Genomic DNA, 18,419 nt, shown 5'->3' with positions numbered 1-18,419 from the left:
TACTCACATACATACACACATACACAAACACATACACACACATACACAAACACATACACATGCAAGCACCCACGCATAAACACGCATGGGCTGCAGTGTGCGCTTACTATGAGAACTTAATTGTTTAATAACTTTTTTTATAACACTTTCAGTCTTTAGCTCTTATATCTTCTGAAATCGACGCGTTCATACATACGGACAGACAGACGGACAGGGCCAAATCAACTAACCTCGTCGCCCTGATCAAGAATATATATACTTTGTGGGGTCTGCCACGCCTCCTTCTGCCTGTTACATACATTTCAACAAAACCATTATACCCTGATTTCCCATTGAAAATGGGTTGTAACGAACCTTCGGTTTATCCCGAGTCTAAGCTGGGCTAGTTTCAGCTGACTGTGGATTCGTTGCCAACAAATTTATTTGTTGAAGCCCCTGCGAAAATTAATTAGTCTTGTGGTTTAGGTTTTATAGCGCAATGGTATATTTTCTTAAATAAATATCAAATGTACACGTCACTTATGTAAATGTATGCTGGCTCGCTGGTTCGCTTAGCGACGCACACCTACTGAGCGCTTGTTCAACGCACTCCGGCTGGGAGAGTGTTGTGCTGAACACGCTAGCTCACCGTAAGGATTTGAGAAACGCCAGGATCTGGATCTGTAACCTCTGGCGGTTCGCCAGCTATGCAGATCTTTCCTACTATCTCGCTCACTCACAGCACAACACTAGCTTCGTTCACTCACAAGCACTTCTCATAGGCACGGCTACGCGAACTCACCCAGGTGTGCAGGCCTCGCTTACGTTGCTGATATGCACCGATGTCCTGATCGGCGCCTGCTGATGATCTGCAAGGATTCCCACTGGATGTCCTTGTGGTTCCCACGATGTCCTTGCTGTTCCCACGATGTCCTGGGAGTCCTGTTTGCTACTCGCGTTGACTTGATTTCGACACTTTCTTCACTTTCACTTTGTATCAATTTCGACGGCAACACTCTCTCGTATCGTTTTTCGACAGCCGTTTGGAGCCGCTGGTGGCCTTTTATACCCCAGCCACAGACCCTGCCTCGTGTGGTAACGGGGCCTGTTCGGCTCTGGAGCGGGGCCTTTCTGCTGCTCGTGCCCATAAAAACGGTAAAGTGGCGTGATCTGGGTGACGCCACTTTCGACTAACGGTCCCCGATGATCGTCGTGCGTGCGACGCGAACACATTGCTGAATCTGTAGCAGCGAAAGAGACCGCCTCTAACAGGACTTTGACTCCCCTTTCCAGTGCGAGGGTCGCTCCTACAGTATTCGCGTCGCTGTGTGGAGCAACATGTATATGCACGTATATGCATATAAACGCACAGAAAATACATACGTTTATATACATTAATACGAGCATACCCATATTGCTCCTCACACTCCCCTCTTCCTTCGGGAAAAACACGAGACCATCGTGTTTGAATTTGGCGCCCGCCTCCGCTGCGCTGCTCCGTTTTGCGTCGCTCCATCCCTCGATGCTCCATTTTGCGCTGATCGCTGCTGTTAACGCTCTGTTAATGTTAACAGCTGTATTTTTCCCTTACCGCTGGCAATGCTGCACTCTGCCGGTAAGTGAATGGGGCTAATATTCTCGACAAAACTTTAATAAAAATATTGTTTTTCAGGTTGGGCATCTTTTCCTCCATACCCCTTGACCTGATGGCCTGCCGCTGCCAATGCCCACGCCGGGCGCTGCTGCAAAACTCGCCTCTCGGTTTTGCAGCCCCCGGTGGCATTGGCGCACGTGCGCGCGACAATGGCCATTTCGCCCATTTGGCGCATGCTGTCCCTCGCCGTTGGAGACATCTCTCTCCTGATCCCTGTTGCTTCTTGGGCCCTTGGGGATGCTCCGGTGGGGCATCGCAGTCAATACATGCACTGCTGCCATGAGATCGGGCCACAGACGTCGTTCGCAAATGGACACCGGTGTCAGATCTTTGGTGTCGGTGCGCTTGTTGGCCACTCCTCTTTCGCGCACAGCTCCAGCGGAGTCGCTGGCCAGCTGGTTGCGCGAGCTTTACCGACACCCGGCGATCCATGACCGGTGGAGCCATTCGCGTGGCAGGCGTCTGTAGTCACACTCTCACAGCGAACAGCCACACCTCCGACTGCATGCCCGCGTGCAATATGGGCCGCCGCTGCCTCCGCCCACGCCGGACGCTCCTGCACAACTCACCTGTTGGTTCTGCAGTCTCCGGTGGCTTTGGCACTCGTGCGGCGGCCACCTGCCTCACCATATCCCTCATCGACCTCTCTGCTGCTGGCGAAGGCTCGTCGCTGATCTCCGTTTGTGGCTGGAACTCCGTGGTGGGTGCATTCAAATTATGGATTGTTTGTTTGAAAGCTGGCCACATCGATGTCATTCGCAACTGTCAGCGGCGCCGAATTTTGACGCCGACTGGCATTTTGTGGCACACTCCTCATTCGCGCACAGCTCCAGCGAAATCGCTGGCCAGTGCGCGAGGATTCAGCCAGCAAAACGCGTCTACGCCTCAGTACGGCAACCGGAAGAACAGTCGCGTGGCAGGCATCAATAGTGAACCAACCTTAATCCAAAATTGTAAATATGTGTTTTATATATATATATATATATATATATATATATATATATATATATATATATATATATATATATATATATATATATATATATATATATATATATATATATACATATTTTTTTTTTTTTTTTATTTATTCTGAAATATAATATACACTTCACTTTTTTTTTTAGACATATTTGAATGCCCGGCATCCGATATGTGTCCGCCGCACCCTGTACTTCATTCCCCTTGCCCAGACGATGCAGGCGGTGCGTCCGCTGCCTTGGACCTCTATCCGGGCGGCGTGTTGCTCTATTTCCAATGGCCACTCCTCACGCCGCAACTCCACCCATTGTGCTGCTCCCGCGTCGGGCCAAGATACCTGCCGCTGTAGCGTAGGCCTCTGGCGTAGGCCTGGCGTTGTAACGCTGGCCGGGCGGGCAGTCGGATCGGTCGCCACTCCTCGTCGTCGGTATATATATATATATATATATATATATATATATTTATATATATTTTTTTAGACTCATTCACGAAAGTGAAATGAGTATATTGGTTTTGTGCAATGTCCGTCTGTCCGTCTGTCCGTCTGTCCGTATGAACGCAATCTATTTCGGCGCTATTGAAGCTAGAGACTTGAAATTTGGAACACATACTCGTGTATATCTCCGATTTATAAAGTGTTAAAATTTTCCCGATCCGCCCACTAGGGGCGTGGCAAATCGGAAAATGCATTTTCCGATATACCAGAAATCATGTTTGTTGAAGAGCTAGAAAGCTGAAATTTGGTATGTAGGTCCGCGCCAACCACCCAAGATCACAAGCTATGGCGGATATATCTCCGCCCATTAGGGGCGTGGCAAATCGGACAAAACTGTATCTCCTAAAGTTATAAACCTAGAATGCTGAAATTTTGCACGTAAGCTAATGTTTTAATTCTATGAAGATGGGTGAAAAAATTATATATCTACGTCCCTTAGGGGCGTGGCAAATCGGACCTGAAGATATAGTGATTTTTCGAATTCTGCTATATTTTAGGCACTATTGATGCTAGAGATCTGAAATTTGATATATATACGCGGGTTGATCACCCAAGTCCAACGAGCTATGGTAGATATATGTCCGCCCATAGGGGGCGTGGCAAACCGCAAAAGTTTATATCTCCTACAATTTAAGAGCTAGAAGCTTCAAATTTGGATAGTTAAGTTACTGGTAGCCTCCTCTATCGATGCCCCAAAAATAATTTTTAAGCCTCTTAAGGGGTGTGGCATATCGAAAAATACCCTGTAATTTTCACATTTTTTGAGCGTAAGAATTCAAATTTTGCATTTAGGTAACCGGTTACTCGTTCTAAGAACTGGCTAAAATTGAGGAGTCGACGGCCACTAGGGGCGTGGCAATCGGCATTTACAGTGCCCGTATCGCGACATTTATATGCGTAAGCCATCTATTTATGCATTTGTACATATAAATAAGCTTAATAGATATTCATAATACAAAAGGAAACATTTTTATGAATTTAAAAAAATTTAAAAGAAGTAAAATAACAAAAATTTGCAATTTACAAAATTGCAATTGCTGGTTGACAGCGTTTGGGCGGTGAATGAGTCTTCTGCAATCGGTATCGCCCGACTGCAACGTTCTTACTTGTTTTTTTTTTTTATTCTGAAATATAATATACACTTCACTTTTTTTTTTAGACATATTTGAATGCCCGGCGCCCCTTGCCCAGACGATGCAGGCGGTGCGTCCGCTGCCTTGGACCTCTATCCGGGCCGCGTGTTGCTCTATTTCCAATGGCCACTCCTCACGCCGCAACTCCACCCATTGTGCTGCTCCCGCGTCGGGCCAAGATACCTGCCGCTGTAGCGTAGGCCTCTGGGGTGGTGGCGGCGCTGGCTCCGACACCTGGCGTTGTAACGCTGGCCGGGCGGGCAGTCGGATCGGTCGCCACTCCTCGTCGGCGTCCATCGACGTCTCCTGTGGTATGGGCGGCGGCGGTGTCGCCTGTTGCGGCGTCACCTGTGGAGGCGAAATTTCTTCCAGTATGAACCCCGCGGGCTTCGTGGTGAGGGGTTCGCTCCAAGTTATGACAAACTCGGCGCGATGCTCCAAGCGACCCCCCACCACCTTTCCAGCGAGCTCACCGGCGACCATACCCTGTCCTCTTTATCGCTGGTCCAGCTACCTGGCGTCCACGAGCCATCCGTGGCCACGCTCTCCTCCTCGCTGGTTGACGGCTCCAGCTCCAAATACGGCCGATGGCGTCGTAGCCGTCTCTTCGGCTGACGGTGTGGGTGAAACGGCAGTCTCACCGGCGGCAGCCGCGTTTTACTCCTGCGCGCTCGTGGTCTGGACACCGGTGTGTCCACCCTGCTTGCTCCTCGTGCCGCTCCAGCGTAGTCGCTGGCCAGCAACCGAGGATCGGCAGGGTGTACCCGGCCGATGCCCAGATCGAGATTATCTTTCGCGATGCGTCCACTTTCCATAGTAACTTTACACCAAATAGGCCGAGCCAAAGCTCACCTGCCCATTTTATACCCTTATGCTGCCGCGTCGCCGCTGCGTGGGCGGCAGCATAACGGATCCTCGGATTGGCCCACTCTAGCCTGCCCGATCTTATGGCTGAATTCCAGGCTACGGTATCGCCCTGATCCCGTTTTGCATACTCTCACATGCACACCCAACACACACAGCACACACAGCATACATAGCACACACAGCCCCTCGGTGGCCGAACATTCTGATGCAGCATTCAGCTGTGATACATTGTTGTTGGCCGTTTTATGTATCTAACTCTTAGTGGTGGTTGTTTTATATGTCGCCGCATGTTTTGTTGTTGGCTGTTTTGCATGTCGCTGTGTGTTTTGTTGTTGGCTATTATATATATCGCACACACAGCATCTTCGTGCGTTAGCGATCGCTAAGCAGCCGACGAAGGCCTTTGCCCTCGCCTATGCATGTATGTGTGTGTGCAGAAACTCTTGCCTGGAACGTAAGCGGTTTTGTTTTTGTTTTTCCGCTATTCGTTTTCGTGCGATTAAACATGATAATACATAATCTCGGCTGCGCGCATTGTTGTTGCGCATATACCGTATATGGGCTTGCGTGCACTGCTTTGTTGCTGTATCTGTGCATTGTGCATTGCGCATGCACCGACAGCTAAGTTTTTCGGTGCAGTACTGTACACTGCTTGCTGTCGTGCGCGCGCAGTTCAAACAAATTGTTGTTGCACATCCATATACCGTAATTTTCCCGGTGGCAACTGTTGTTTTCCCTTCACAGATGCATTTCGCAGCCGAAATTATGCACTTTGAGCAAAATTCTGTCGCATTATTTTTTTTTCTTCTTTTTTTTTTGTAAGAAGCAATACACTTCGCTGTGTATTCACTCCCTTTTTTTTTTGAAAAAAAAAAAAAAAACAAAACAGCTCTATTGCTCACCCGTGTCTCCTCTCCACGGCTTGAGATCCGCCACATGCGCCGTCCTGGTCCGCTTTTCTGCCTCCGACCTTATCCGGCAGATGACTGGAGACACAAAACTGGCCACTATATATGGGCCACTATATATGGGCCTCCATAGCACGGCGCCAGTTTTGCTGCGAATCCCTCTGCGGCATTAGACAAGTGGCGTTCCTTTGCCCACACCTTGTCACCTACGGCCGGCTTCCACTGCCGCCACCGTAGATTGTAATGCCGCGCCTGATCCTGTCCAGCTCTCTCCAGGTTCCGACGCACGATCTCAAACACTTCGCGCATCTTGCTGGCTCTCTCGACTGGGCTCTGTGCCTCCTGGCCTGTGCCGATTGTTTGCGCGTCGAACAGCGATTTGGGCAGCCTTGGCTCTCGCCCTTGCGTGATGAAGGCGGCCGAATATCCTGTGGATGCTGACACGCTGCTGTTGACCGCCAACGTCAACTCCGGCAATGCGTCGTCCCAGCAACTCTGGTCATCTCCAGCGAACTGCGCAAGAAACGCCTTGAATGCCCGACTGGTGAATTGGGTGCCATTGTCAGTAATGAGCACCTTCGGCGTGCCAAACCGCGCCAAGATCCGCTCTCGAAATGCCTTCTGGAGAGCTGTGCTATTCGCACTCCGCAGCGGTACCATCTCCGTCCATTTCGAGAAGCGGTCTATGAAAACCAAAAGCATAGTGTTACCATGCTTTGATCTCGGCAGTGGGCCAACAAAATCGGTACAAACTGTTGCCCATGGCTCCTCGGGCACCTGCGTCAGCATTTGCCCAGCAGCTTGCAGCTGACTGGGTTTATATCGCTGACACACTTCGCAGCGCTGTACGTATTTTCTTACATCCCGGTACATACCTGGCCAGTAATACCGCGCTGCCACCCGAGCGATAGTTTTTCGGCTCCCAAGGTGGCCAGCGGTGGCTGCGTCGTGGTTCTCCTCCAGCACTTGTTTGCGCCGGTCCGCCGGCACGCACAACTTCCATGCAGCCACATCCTCGTGGCCGGCTTGGTGCGGGATGTGCCGATATAAGTTTCCAGATTCTTCCATATAGTCTGGAAACTTATTGTGAGGAGCAATATAGGTATGCACGTATTAATGTATATGAACGTATGTATTTGCTGTGCGTTTATATGCATATACGTGCATATACATGTTGCTCCACACAGCGACGCGAATACTGTAGGAGCGACCCTCGCACTGGAAAGGGGGTCAAAGTCCTATTAGAGGCGGGCTCTTTCGCTCCTACAGATTCAGCAATGGGTTCGCGTCGCACGCACGACGATCATCGATGACCGTTAGCCGAGGTGCCGTTCGGGCCGGGTGAGAGCAGTGGACGTTTTCACTCGCATGGCAACAACGGTACTTTGGCCAATGGGAGGCTGCCACGCAATTTGGCGGGAAAGTGGCGTCACCCAGATCACGCCACTTTACCGTTTTATGGGCACGAGCAGCAGGAAGGCCCCGCTCCAGAGCCGAACAGGCCCCGTTACCACACGAGGCAGGGCCTGTGGCTGGGGTATAAAAGGCCACCAGCGGCTCCATACGGGGTTCGAAAAAGGAGTCAGAAAAGAAGTCAAAAGAAGTAAAAGAAGTCGAAAATATACCGGTGAGATGCTATATAGTGAAAGTGCGTGAAGAAAGTCAAGTGAAAGTCAACGCGAGTGGTAAATCAGGACTCCCAGGACATCGTGGGAACAGCAAGGACATCGAGGGAACAGCAAGGACATCCAGTGGGAATCCTTGCAGATCAGCAGCAGGCGCCGATCAGGACATCGGTGCATATCCGCAACGTAAGCGAGGCCTGCACACCTGGGTGAGTTCGCGTAGCCGTGCGTAAGAGAAGTGCGTGTGAGTGAACGAAGCTAGTGTTGTACTGTGAGTGAGCGAGATAGTAGGAGAGATCTGCATAGCTGGCGAACCGCCAGAGTTTACAGATCCAGATCCTGGCGTTTCTCAAATCCTTACGGTGACCTAGCGTGTTCAGCATAACACTCTCCCAGCCGGAGTGCGTTGAACAAGCGCTCAGTAGGTGTGCGTCGCTAAGCAAACCAGCGAGCCACATACATTTGCATAAGTGACTTGTACAATTCATATCTATTTAAGAAAATATACCATTACGCTATAAAACCTAAACCACAAGACTAATTAATTATCGCAGGGGCTTCAACAAATAAATTTGTTGGCAACGAATCCACAGTCAGCTGAAACTGGCTGCTTAGACTCGGGATAAACCGAAGGTTCGTTACAACTGGCGCCCAACGTGGGGCCCTGCGATAAGAGTGTGATTAGTGAATACTTGTGAATATGGTGCGAGCGTGGGTATACAATCTTAAAAAAGATGAAGTGCTGCGTTATGGTGACGAATTCGGAGTGAGCTTTGTCAGGCACACTAGACGTTATGCGGAGGCAGTTTGGCGAGTGGGTTGCGAGGAATGAAGGAAGCATTCCTTACTCACTGAGGATCGCCGAGCTGGAGCGACTGCATGGACGCCGTGCCTCACTCAGGGATGAGGCAACGACCGCCGTCACGGAGGACGACCTGGAATCAGAGCTTGCGCATGTGGCGCGGCTCTGTGTGCCCTCCACAAGCGCAGCAGCACGACTGCAGGACACGCGACAGGGTGAGATGAGAGCCACATCCACCCCGCAACCGGAAATTAGGCCACGAGGACACGACAGCACAGCTCAGGAATATCCAAAGGTGGCCAAACAAGTGCGGGAGTGGAGCTTCCGCTTTGATGGCACCACAAAGCCTTTGGAGTTCTTGGAGCAGGTGGAGTGGTCGGCGGACACCTATGGCCTGGATCTGGATATGATCCCAAGGGCGATGCCAGAGCTGCTGAAAGGCATGGCCTTGAAGTGGTACGTGGCCAACAACCGGCACTGGACGGCGTGGGCGACATTCGTGCGCAGCTTCCAGGAGTTTTTCCTGCCCAGAGGCTATCTGGAGAAGCTGGAGGATGACGTCAAACGCCGGAGGCAGATGGTAGATGAGTGCTTCAAAGTCTACATGGTGGAGATGCAGACTCTCATGCGGCCTCTGCGCTATGGAGCAGACCGCGAAATGAAGCTGATATACAATAACAGCCTGCCCGATCTGCGCGCTTACGCCAGGCCGTATCAATTCCACAATCTAGTGGAATTGATGCACCTGGCAGATGAGTTCGAGGAGCTGGAGAAGGACCGCGAGAGGTTGCGACAACAGCCACGGCATGGCCGGTCACGACTGATGGCCATGGACGACGCTGGAGGCGATGTGGAGTATCGCCGTATGGAGGATGAGGCGAAGCCTTCTCCTGCGCCAAGGACAGGCGCAACCGGAGCAAGGACACACATCCCGAATCCAGCCAGGGCATGTCGAGTGTGTGGTCAGGAGGGGCACCGCGCGTTTACGTGTCGCAACAAGGCGCTGGATTTCTGCTGGCAGTGCGGGCGCATTGGAGTGAGAACGTTTGCCTGTTGCCAGTCGGGAAACGAGAAGCGACACCCGCCATCCAGGGGCGAGCGGGAGCAGCGGTCAGGAGCCCCCAGGCACTAGTGGGCCGTCTCCAGGATGAAGGCAGCCAGATGTCGGCGATCGTAGCCATTGGAGCCACTCAACAAAGAGCTACGATCGACACGGGAGCCACAAGCAGCTTTATCAGCGAAAAGCTTGCTGACGAGCTCAGAGGAGTGGGCGTGGTGCGTGCTACACGGCGGCGCATACGCTTAGCGGACGGCAGTTGCAGTCAGGTGGACTCGCAACTGGAGGCGACGATCAGTCTGGGGAATCAGCAAATACAGATTCCGTTGCTGATTCTGCCAGGAGTGATCGAAGATCTAGTGCTGGGCTGGGATTTCTTGGCCAGCATGGGCACCACACTGGAGTGCGGTGGCTTGACATTGAAGGTCGAGCCAAGAATTCCACAGTCGAGCGGACAGCCGGAGGAGAAGCTATCCGTGGTTGTGGCCAGCGTGGAGGCGAACCCAGCGACGCCGATGGAGGCAAAAATGGAACAGCCAACGCCTATGCACGATGACCCAGAGGTGGATGCTTTCCTGAGGCATGAGCTGGAGAAGTTCCAGCATGTGAAGGGCACCACCAGGATCACGGAGCACCGGATCAGGATGCAGGATAACAGGCCCATAAAGCAGCGCTACTTCCCCAAAAATCCAAAAATGCAGGCGGAGATCAACCTGCAGGTGGATGAGCTGCTGGCCAAAGGCTGCATCGAGCCCTCGAAGAGCCCACATAGCGCGCCGATTGTCATGGTTCGTAAGAAGAATGGGAAGTGGCGGCTATGTGTGGATTTTCGACAGCTAAACAGCAGATCCATCAAAGATGCATACCCTTTGCCGCGGGTGCATCACATTCTGGACCAGCTGCGAGAGGCGCGCTACATCAGCAGCCTGGATTTGAAGGATGGGTATTGGCAGATACCGATGGAGAAGGCCAGCAGACCACTGACGGCATTCACGGTGCCAGGAAAGGGGCTCTTTCAGTGGAAAGTGATGCCATTTGGACTCCATTCTGCGCCAGCAACGTTTCAGCGAGCTCTGGACCAAGTGATCGGCCCAGAAATGATGCCCCATGCCTTTGCCTACCTGGACGACATCATCGTCATCGGCCGGACGCGACAGGAGCATATGGACAACCTACGAGAGGTGTTCCGGCGACTGCGGGCAGCCAACTTGAGGATCAACATCGACAAGTGCGATTTCTTCAAGAAAGAGCTAAAGTATCTGGGTCACAAGGTCACGGAGGATGGCATTTGCACGGATCCAGAGAAAGTGGCCGCTATCGCCGAGCTGAAGCCACCCACAAACGTAAAAGAGTTACGGCAATACGTGGGCGTGGCTTCATGGTACCGCCGCTTTGTGCCAGATTTTGCAGCCACAGTGCATCCGCTAAATGCACTGCTCAAAAAGGGCACGAAGTGGGAGTGGACGGAGGAGCGGCAAAGAGCGTTCGAGACGGTAAAGGCCAAATTGACGGAGTCACCGGTGCTGGCGTGCCCTGATTTCTCGAAGCCATTTTGCTTGCAAACGGACGCAAGCAATTATGGGCTTGGGGCAATCCTGACGCAGACCTCGGAGGATGGAGAGCGCGTCATTTCGTATGCCAGCCGGACACTGAACAGTGCTGAAAAGAACTATTCAGCTACTGAGAAAGAGTGTCTGGCTATAATCTGGGGCATACGAAAGCTCAGGCCATACCTGGAAGGCTACAAATTCGTAGTGGTCACTGACCATATGGCGCTGAAGTGGCTCAATTCCATTGAGAGCCCAACAGGAAGGATTGCCAGATGGGCACTGGAGCTGCAGCAATACGACTTCGAGATTCGCTACAGGAAGGGCAAGCAGAACGTGGTAGCCGATGCGCTCTCACGCCAGCCTCTGGGAGAGGAGGCGTGCCGTCTGGTCAAGAGCAAGGACATGCCAGCTGGGACAGGATGTCGCTGGCTCACCAAGCTTCGACAGGACATAAAGAAGGCGCCACATAAGTTTCCAGACTATATGGAAGAATCTGGAAACTTATATCGGCACATCCCGCTCCAAGCCGGCCACGAGGATGTGGCTGCATGGAAGTTGTGCGTGCCGGCGGACCGGCGCAAACAAGTGCTGGAGGAGAACCACGACGCAGCCACCGCTGGCCACCTTGGGAGCCGAAAAACTATCGCTCGGGTGGCAGCGCGGTATTACTGGCCAGGTATGTACCGGGATGTGAGAAGATACATACAGCGCTGCGAGGTGTGCCAGCGATACAAGCCCCGTCAGCTGCAAGCTGCTGGGCAAATGCTGACACAGGTGCCCGAGGAGCCATGGGCAACAGTTTGTGCCGATTTTGTTGGCCCACTGCCGAGATCAAAGCATGGTAACACTATGCTTTTGGTTTTCATAGACCGCTTCTCGAAATGGACGGAGATGGTGCCGCTGCGGAGTGCGAATAGCACAGCTCTCCAGAAGGCATTTCGAGAGCGGATCTTGGCTCGGTTTGGCACGCCGAAGGTGCTCATTACTGACAATGGCACCCAATTCACCAGTCGGGCATTCAAGGCGTTTCTGGAGGAGCTTGGGGTGCGTCACCAGTTGACAGCGCCATACACGCCTCAAGAGAATCCCACTGAGAGGGCAAATAGAACTGTGAAGACGATGATTGCGCAGTTCGCTGGAGATGACCAGAGATGCTGGGACGACGCATTGCCGGAGTTGACATTGGCGGTCAACAGCAGCGTGTCAGCATCCACAGGATATTCGGCCGCCTTCATCACGCAAGGGCGAGAGCCAAGGCTGCCCAAATCGCTGTTTGATGCGCAAACTACCGGCACAGGCCAGGAGGCACAGACCCCAGTCGAGAGAGCCAGCAAGATGCGCGAAGTGTTTGAGATCGTGCGTCGGAACCTGGAGAGAGCTGGACAGGATCAGGCGCGGCATTACAACCTACGGAGGCGGCAGTGGAAGCCGGCCGTAGGTGACAAGGTGTGGGCAAAGGAACGCCACTTGTCTAATGCCGCAGAGGGATTCGCAGCAAAACTGGCGCCACGCTATGGAGGGCCATATATAGTGGCCAGTTTTGTGTCTCCAGTCATCTGCCGGATCAGGTCGGAGGCAGAGAAGCGGACCAGGACGGCGCATGTGGCGGATCTCAAGCCGTGGAGAGGATACACGGGTGAGCAATAGAGCTGTTTTGTTTTTTTTTTTCCAAAAAAAAAAAGGGAGTGAATACACAGCGAAGTGTATTGCTTCTTAGAAAAAAAAAGAAGAAGGAAAAAATAAGACGACAAAATTTTGCTCAAAAATGCATAATTTCGGTTGCGAAACGCATCTGTGACTGGAAAACTACAGTTGCCACCAGGAAAATTACGGTATGTGGGTGCGCAACAACAATTGGTTTGAACTGCGCGCGCACGACAGCAAGCAGTGTACAGTACTGCACCAAAAAACTTAGCTGTCGGTGCATGCGCAAGGCATAGATACAACAACAAAGCAGTGCATGCGCAAGCAGCACTCATATACGGTACATGCGCAACAACAACGCGCGCAGCTGAAATTATGTAGTTGTCTAGCGAAAGCGAAAAGCGGAAAAACAACAACAAGCCGCACGCATTCCAGACAAAAGAATTGCTGCACACACACACACAGCGAAGCGAGAGCAAGCGAGCGTAGGCAAGGGTCAAGGGCCCACGTCGGCTGCCCAGCGATCGCTAGCGCACGAAGATGTCAAAGCGAGCGACATCTAAAACCGCCAACAACAAAACGTACAGAGATAACTAAAACGGCCACCAACAATGCAACGCAGCAGAAGAGCTTGCATTTGGTTGTTCGGCCACCGAAGGGCTATGTATGCATGTGTAGGTGAGAGTGGGGAAAACGGTATCAAGGCGATACCGTAGCCTGCCTGGAATTCAGCCATAAGGCAGGGAAAGCTAGAGTGGGCTGAGCAGAGGACACAGGACCCGTTATATGCAGCCGCCTACGCAGCCGGCGACGTGGCAGCAGAGGGTATAAATGGGCATGTTGGCATCGGGCCGGGCTTCTTGTAGATGAGTTACCAGAGTGGACCGACGGCGCTCGAGTGCAGTGTGTCGAGTGAAGTGTTCCAGGTGAAGACGAGGAGCATGCAGGCATATTTTTGGGTTGCCCATTGGGGTTGGTTCACCATTGATGCCTGCCACGCGACTGTTCTTCCGGTTGCCGTACTGAAACGGAGGCGCGTTTTGTTGGCCGATCCTCGCGCACTGGCCAGCGACTTTGCTGGAGCTGTGCGCGAATGAGGAGTGAGCCGCAAAATAGCAGCCGGCGTCAAAGTTCGACACCGGTGGCAGTTGCGAACGACATCGATGTGGCCAGCTCTCAACAGCAATCCAACTATGTGTCTGCAGCGCCGCAACGGAGACATAGACATAGCGGCATCCAGGAGGGCAGCTGCTAACATGGTCGACGAGGGATGTGGTGAGGCAGGTGGCCGCCGCACGAGTGCCAAAGCCACCGGAGACTGCAGAACCAACAGGTGAGTTGTGCAGGAGCGTCCGGCGTGGGCGGAGGCAGCGGCGGCCCATATTGCACGCGGGCATGCAGTCAGAGATGTGGCTGTTTGCTGTGAGAGGGTGACTACAGACGCCTGCCACGCGAATGGCTCCACCGGTCATGGATCGCCAGGTGTCGGTAAAGCTTGGCAACCGAATCCTCGCGCACTGGCCAGCGACTCCGCTGGAGCTGTGCGCGAAAGAGGAGTGGCCAACAAGCGCACCGACACCAAAGATCGAACACCGGTGCCCATTTGCGAACGACGTCTGTGGCCCGATCTCATAGCAGCAGTGCATGTAGTGACTGCGATGCCCCACCGGAGCATCTCCAAGGGCCCAAGAAGCAGCAGAAACCAGAAGAGAGATGTCTCCAACGGCGAGGGACAGCATGCGCCAAATGGGCGAAATGGCCATTGCCGTGCGCGCGTGCGCCAATGCCACCGGGGGCTGTAAAACCGAGAGGCGAGTTTTGCAGCAGCGCCCGGCGTGGGCATTGGCAGCGGCAGGCCATCAGGTCAAGGGGCATAGAGAAAAGATGCCCAACCTGAAAAACAATATTTTTATTAAAGTTTTGTCGAGACTTATAAAAATATTTGCCCATTCACTTACCGGCAGAGTGCAGCATTGCCAGCGGTAAGGGGAAAATACAGCTGTTAACATTAACAGAGCGTTAACAGCAGCGATCAGCGCAAAATGGAGCATCGAGGAATGGAGCGACGCAAAACGGAGCAGCGCAGCGGAGGCGGGCGCCAAATTCAAACACGATGGTCTCGTGTTTTCCCGAAGGAAGAGGGGAGTGTGAGGAGCAATATAGGTATGCACGTATTAATGTATATAAACGTATGTATTTGCTGTGCGTTTATATGCATATACGTGCATATACATGTTGCTCCACACAGCGACGCGAATACTGTAGGAGCGACCCTCGCACTGGAAAGGGGGTCAAAGTCCTGTTAGAGGCGGGCTCTTTCGCTCCTACAGATTCAGCAATGGGTTCGCGTCGCACGCACGACGATCATCAATGACCGTTAGCCGAGGTGCCGTTCGGGCCGGGTGAGAGCAGTGGACGTTTTCACTCGCATGGCAACAACGGTACTTTGGCCAATGGGAGGCTGCCACGCAATTTGGCGGGAAAGTGGCGTCACCCAGATCACGCCACTTTACCGTTTTATGGGCACGAGCAGCAGGAAGGCCCCGCTCCAGAGCCGAACAGGCCCCGTTACCACACGAGGCAGGGCCTGTGGCTGGGGTATAAAAGGCCACCAGCGGCTCCATACGGGGTTCGAAAAAAGGAGTCAGAAAAGAAGTCAAAAGAAGTAAAAGAAGTCGAAAATATACCGGTGAGAAGCTATATGGTGAAAGTGCGTGAAGAAAGTCAAGTGAAAGTCAACGCGAGTGGTAAATCAGGACTCCCAGGACATCGTGGGAACAGCAAGGACATCGAGGGAACAGCAAGGACATCCAGTGGGAATCCTTGCAGATCAGCAGCAGGCGCCGATCAGGACATCGGTGCATATCCGCAACGTAAGCGAGGCCTGCACACCTGGGTGAGTTCGCGTAGCCGTGCGTAAGAGAAGTGCGTGTGAGTGAACGAAGCTAGTGTTGTACTGTGAGTGAGCGAGATAGTAGGAGAGATCTGCATAGCTGGCGAACCGCCAGAGTTTACAGATCCAGATCCTGGCGTTTCTCAAATCCTTACGGTGACCTAGCGTGTTCAGCATAACACTCTCCCAGCCGGAGTGCGTTGAACAAGCGCTCAGTAGGTGTGCGTCGCTAAGCAAACCAGCGAGCCACATACATTTGCATAAGTGACTTGTACAATTCATATCTATTTAAGAAAATATACCATTACGCTATAAAACCTAAACCACAAGACTAATTAATTATCGCAGGGGCTTCAACAAATAAATTTGTTGGCAACGAATCCACAATCAGCTGAAACTAGCCCAGCTTAGACTCGGGATAAACCGAAGGTTCGTTACATTATGTGGCGCCTTCTTTATATCCTGTCGAAGCTTGGTGAGCCAGCGACATCCTGTCCCAGCTGGCATGTCCTTGCTCTTGACCAGACGGCACGCCTCCTCTCCCAGAGGCTGGCGTGAGAGCGCATCGGCTACCACGTTCTGCTTGCCCTTCCTGTAGCGAATCTCGAAGTCGTATTGCTGCAGCTCCAGTGCCCATCTGGCAATCCTTCCTGTTGGGCTCTCAATGGAATTGAGCCACTTCAGCGCCATATGGTCAGTGACCACTACGAATTTGTAGCCTTCCAGGTATGGCCTGAGCTTTCGTATGCCCCAGATTATAGCCAGACACTCTTTCTCAGTAGCTGAATAGTTCTTTTCAGCACTGTTCAGTGTCCGGCTGGCATACGAAATGACGCACTCTCCGTCCTCCGAGGTCGAGAGAAATCTGGGCACGCCAGCACCGGTGACTCCGTCAGTTTGGCCTTCACTGTCTCGAACGCTCTCTGCCGCTCCTCAGTCCACTCCCACTTCGTGCCCTTTTTGAGCAGTGCGTTTAGCGGATGCACTGTGGCTGCAAAATCTGGCACAAAGCGGCGGTACCATGAAGCCACGCCCACGTATTGACGTAACTCTTTTACGTTTGTGGGTGGCTTCAGCTCGGCGATAGCGGCCACTTTCTCTGGATCTGTAAAAATGCCATCCTCCGTGACTTTGTGACCCAGATATTTCAGCTCCTTCTTGAAAAAATCGCACTTGTCGATGTTGATTTTCAAGTTGGCTGCCCGCAGTCGCCGGAACACGATGATGACGATGATGTCGTCCAGGTAGGCAAAGGCATGGGGCATCATTTCTGGGCCGATCACTTGGTCCAGCGCTCGCTGAAATGTCGCCGGTGCAGAATGGAGTCCAAACGGCATCACCTTCCACTGATAGAGCCCCTTTCCTGGCACCGTGAATGCTGTCAGTGGTCTGCTGGCCTTCTCCATCGGTATCTGCCAATACCCATCCTTCAAATCCATCCATAAGGATTTGAGAAACGCCAGGATCTGGATCTGTAAACTCTGGCGGTTCGCCAGCTATGCAGATCTTTCCTACTATCTCGCTCACTCACAGCACAACACTAGCTTCGTTCACTCACAAGCACTTCTCTTAGGCACGGCTACGCGAACTCACCCAGGACGTTGCTGATATGCACCGATGTCCTGATCGGCGCCTGCTGATGATCTGCAAGGATTCCCACTGGATGTCCTTGTGGTTCCCACGATGTCCTTGCTGTTCCCACGATGTCCTGGGAGTCCTGTTTGCTACTCGCGTTGACTTGATTTCGACACTTTCTTCAGTTTCACTTTGTATAAATTTCGACGGCAACACTCTCTCGTATCGTTTTTCGACAGCCGTATGAAGCCGCTGGTGGCCTTTTATACCCCAGCCACAGGCCCTGCCTCGTGTGGTAACGGGGCCTGTTCGGCTCTGGAGTGGGGCCTTTCTGCTGCTCGTGCCCATAAAAACGGTAAAGTGGCGTGATATATATATATACTATATACTGGGCTACTTTCAGCTGACTTTCAGCAAAACACTAGCTTCGTTTCACTCACAACACTTCTCTTACGCACGTCTACGTGAGCTTACTCAGATATACAGGCCTCGCTTAAGCTGCTGGGCTGCACCAATGTCCTTGTTGGCGCCGCTGACGATTCTGCTTGCCTCTTTAGTCGTCGCAAGGATTCCCACTGGATGCCCTTGCTGTTCCCATGATGTCCTGGAAATCCTGATTCGTCACTCGCGTTGACTTTCACTTTACTGTTTCACTTCGACTCTTTTGTCACTCTGACTTTCACACTTAATATTCATTTTTCTTTTCTGACTCTCACTCGTATGGAGCTGCCGGTGGCCTTTGTAAGGTTACGTTTGATTCCAGCCGGGGTCAGAGTCTCAGTCTGCCCAGGGCCATAACTCACAAGAAATTTGTAAGTTGATACGGGACGTATTGAGTTAGCGGAATGGGAGAGGGGGGGGGGGGGATTTGTGTAGGTTAGACGACCACGTGGCCTGAGCTCGCCGACCACGCCCACGCCCACGCGTTTGCACGCGGGAGGGCGGCCGCAATCGAGTGGCGCAGTCAAGCGCACTCCATATTGCGAGGGTCGGGGCTGCGAAGGCGTGCTGTGGAATGTTAGTGGGGCCACTACGATTGGTAGACCGCGGATCGAGGAACGCCCAGCGTTGCCGCCGGCGTTCACTCAAGACCACGCGATTTTACTGCCAGAGTTTTAACCTTCTGGCGAACGGGTCGTGACCTCGTTCACACTACCAGTTAGTAGTGTTTCGGTGGTTATGATTAGTAAACTGGAGGATTAGTTAACAAACCAGATATGAATAAAACACGCAAATTCCTCCAATTATACATATC

The 18,419-nt window shown here is 52.4% G+C and overlaps 1 protein-coding gene across 1 annotated transcript; it reads right to left on the bottom strand.

The window, feature by feature from the left end:
* Positions 1-6,117: 6,117 nt before the first annotated feature.
* On the bottom strand, positions 6,118-6,678 carry LOC149268284 (uncharacterized). The gene has a single exon (XM_089474606.1). It carries the CDS (start codon positions 6,676-6,678, stop codon positions 6,118-6,120), a length of 561 nt encoding a protein of 186 aa, XP_089330732.1.
* Positions 6,679-18,419: the final 11,741 nt, after the last annotated feature.

Source organism: Drosophila arizonae, chromosome X (genome assembly GCF_054131065.1).
Source record: "Drosophila arizonae isolate 15081-1271.41 chromosome X, UAZ_ARI_1.0, whole genome shotgun sequence".
In the NCBI taxonomy this organism is placed as follows: Eukaryota; Metazoa; Arthropoda; class Insecta; order Diptera; family Drosophilidae; genus Drosophila; species Drosophila arizonae.
Note: the sequence above shows the minus strand (reverse complement) of the source record. Positions and strands in the feature narration are given on the sequence as shown.

What these genes read in the sequence shown, in the direction of transcription:
- LOC149268284 (XM_089474606.1), bottom strand. Translation starts at nt 6,678, where the DNA reads ATGGTACCGCTGCGGAGTGCGAATAGCACAGCTCTCCAGAAGGCATTT.